This window comes from Pteropus alecto, unplaced genomic scaffold, assembly GCF_000325575.1.
Source record: "Pteropus alecto unplaced genomic scaffold, ASM32557v1 scaffold39, whole genome shotgun sequence".
In the NCBI taxonomy this organism is placed as follows: Eukaryota; Metazoa; Chordata; class Mammalia; order Chiroptera; family Pteropodidae; genus Pteropus; species Pteropus alecto.
Genome location: NW_006443568.1, coordinates 12,587,236 through 12,590,159, shown reverse-complemented (window position 1 = coordinate 12,590,159; position 2,924 = coordinate 12,587,236). Strand labels below are relative to the sequence as shown.

At 38.0% G+C, this 2,924-nt stretch overlaps 1 protein-coding gene across 1 annotated transcript in view; it reads right to left on the bottom strand.

The window, feature by feature from the left end:
- Nucleotides 1–496: 496 nt before the first annotated feature.
- The window catches only part of USP48 (ubiquitin specific peptidase 48), a 63,544-nt gene continuing 61,116 nt past the window's right edge, over nt 497–2,924 (bottom strand). The window contains exons 26-27 of the mRNA XM_006924545.3: nt 2,127–2,153; nt 497–1,043 (exon numbers count right to left, since the gene is read on the bottom strand). Of these exons, the coding sequence (XP_006924607.1) occupies nt 1,021–1,043; nt 2,127–2,153 (50 nt within the window). The 3' untranslated portion in view covers nt 497–1,020. The remainder of the gene's footprint in view (nt 1,044–2,126; nt 2,154–2,924) is intronic.

Sequence of the window (2,924 nt, the reverse complement as noted above, 5' to 3'; positions counted from 1 at the left end):
GGCACAGCCCATCCATACACTTTTTTTTTCTTTTTTAAACAAAGTGATGTAAAAGATCCTTTTCTGGCCATTTAGGAAGAATGCTTTCAAAAAAGAGAATTGAAATGCAAGGAATGGTGCACGCGGAAGATGGAAAAATGTTTTATAAAAGCCTTGTGTTGTCCACATGTACTTCAGTCCACTTTACTCTTCTGCCAAGGTAGGCGGATTTTTCAAAAGTGCAAGGTGTATCTGATTTCCCACTTCTGAATAATAGCAAAAACTGGAGGAGGATGCTATCACATGTAATAAATATTCGCTGTCCTTTCTGAAATGCTTGAAAGCAAAAACCTTTGAAGCCAAAAATGAGACAGAGTCCCTTGCTCATGGCAGGACACACGCAGGTGCCCCCTCCTGTACCCGACACTAAGAGACAGACCGCCGGGCAGCGTGGGGCAGGTGCGCTGCAGGCGACACGGAGAGGAGTCTAATCTGAAGACACTTTTCCACAATTATGGCAAGTTCTTCACTTTCATGCTTTATTGAAAGTAAAATATGAATCAAAGACAAGTATTGGTAAGCAGGTTATGTCTCTAAAGAATTACTTTTAGTTCAGAGCAGAATGTTGTCCCACCTACTGTGATACAAATCCCTTATGGACCAATGCATCTGGTATGAAACTCAAGCAAGGAAATATAACAGAATTTTATTCCCTCCCATGACTATAAATCTCATATGTAAACATGATTTACTGTTACTGCTACTAAACTCGTTCAATCTTTATTTGCCCTTTCCTTCCCACCAACCCACCCCCCTTAAATATAAAATTTGAAACATTTCCTTCAAGTCTGATGTCCTTCAGTGCAATCTGCTTTATTTGACATAAGGCATTTGGGACAGTCACTTTTGAATGGTTTTCTGCCTTTTGGAAGAGTCATGTAATGATTTAATTCTTAAATCCAGCTTTTCTTTAATGCCCTAACATGTCAAACTCCTCTTCCCTTCTGGTCATTTCTTAGTAGTCAGCAAGTGTTCAAAAGATTAATGTCCAAGTAGACCAGTACCTGGGAAAAGAAACACACGTGGAGGTACAGTTGTGAACCAAAAACTAAGAGTTCACGTATTCCATTTGCCAAGAACGCACCATCAACAGAGAATATCCAATTTAATAAATGAGCACAGCAGCCCTTTGACGTTGAAGGATAAGAAAAAAATATCAGCCAACTTGAGGCTTTCAGCTAAATCACATTTCTGTTGAAAGCCATGTGTTTCCTATGTGTTGTCTTCACACAAGTGAATCAGATTTTATTGATGCTTTCATTTGATGGCCATTTTCATAAAGAAATTTTTTGCTTTTTGTTTTGTTTTGTTTTAACCACATCAGGAGTTTCTTTTTGGTGGTACCATGTAGACAACAAAGCCGCACTGAGAGGAAGCCTTTATTTAGGCCAGTAGCTTTACTCACTCATTTGCTTTAGCAAAGAACCCCTGATTTTTGATTCAAGCTCATTCCTGGGCAAAATCACAACCTGCTATGGACCTCTGGAGTAGGCCGCAACGGACTGAAATGGCAGGCAACACTTAAGTCTGTAAATGTCAAAGGTCCATATTTGATGGATTAATGAAAATTATTGGTGTATACAACTATCGTGGCCAAGATGCAGTACAAGGCACCGCCGTGTCTCCATCTAAAGTAATAATCCAAGAAATGCCTTAATTCTAAATAGATTAATGAAATCTTTTCGCTGAACCTCATATAATTCAGCAAATTCTTCTCCTCTAATTCTTACCAATAGCTGCACACAAACTGTTTTGCTGTAAGATGGGACTGACAGGATGAACTGGAAAAAGGTTAAATAGAAATCTCGAAATGCCACTGGCTAATTCCCCGACCTCCCTCCCAAATGAGAGAAAACAGAATGGACATCTGGCAGTAGATACTTCTAACGCACAGGCCCCACCTGAGGCTTGAGTGCTGAAACGGATAAAGAAGAAGCTTGAATAAAAAATGCATTTAACTAAAATTAATTTCGGTCATGAGACTGAGACTGAATTAAATTTTAAAATCAAATTATAGCCTTCGCTTTAATAGAAAATTACAGTATGACTCTGACACTCGTAAGCAAAACATGACAAATGTAACTTACCTTTAAACCCTTCTTCTGGCATACACACTGGAAAAAAAAAGAATTCCAAATTGAAAAGACTGTCACGACAGAGAGCAATAAAATCACTTCAGTGCTTAAAGATGAAAAGTTTAAAATAACTTTTAATTACCTTAACTCACCCATAATGATTACTTTTGAAGTTATGGATGAAAATAATCAGATGACATTCTTTCTGTTTTTACTTTCATCCAAATAATAATACGCATCATTTAAAAAGTCAAATATTGGTAAATAAGGGTTGTAATAACTGGAGCCGACACTTTGCATGACTGCGGGGAAGGCCTAGAGAAAACCACATGACTACGCGGTCTGGTGCTGTCACTCTGCCTGCTCTGTCCCCCCATTCCCATACTCCAGAAGGAATCCATTTTGACTCTTGTAGCCATTTCTTTTGGTATTTAACCTCTTTATTTCTAAATAACATGTTTATATTGTTATTTCATAATTTTAGATAATGTCTAATAACTTCCTCAATGAAAGATAGACATTTAGTTCTTCTACCACCTCTTACATACCAGCGGCCCCCAACCCCACCCTCCCGACAGTGATACTTTGTTGTTAAGTCAATCGATCTCCGGTGTTTACAATATTCTTAACTCTAAATATATTGTTCACAATTGAATCCTTTGGTGTACCCTGGGTATACCATTTCTTGTCTGGCATGACTTTTTCGTTTTTTTTTTTTTTTTTTGGGGGGGGGGGGGGTGGTATGAGCCCATAATTTTTTGGGATTGCTAGAAAAATTTATCTTTCAAAAAATAAATTTTGACTATGGTT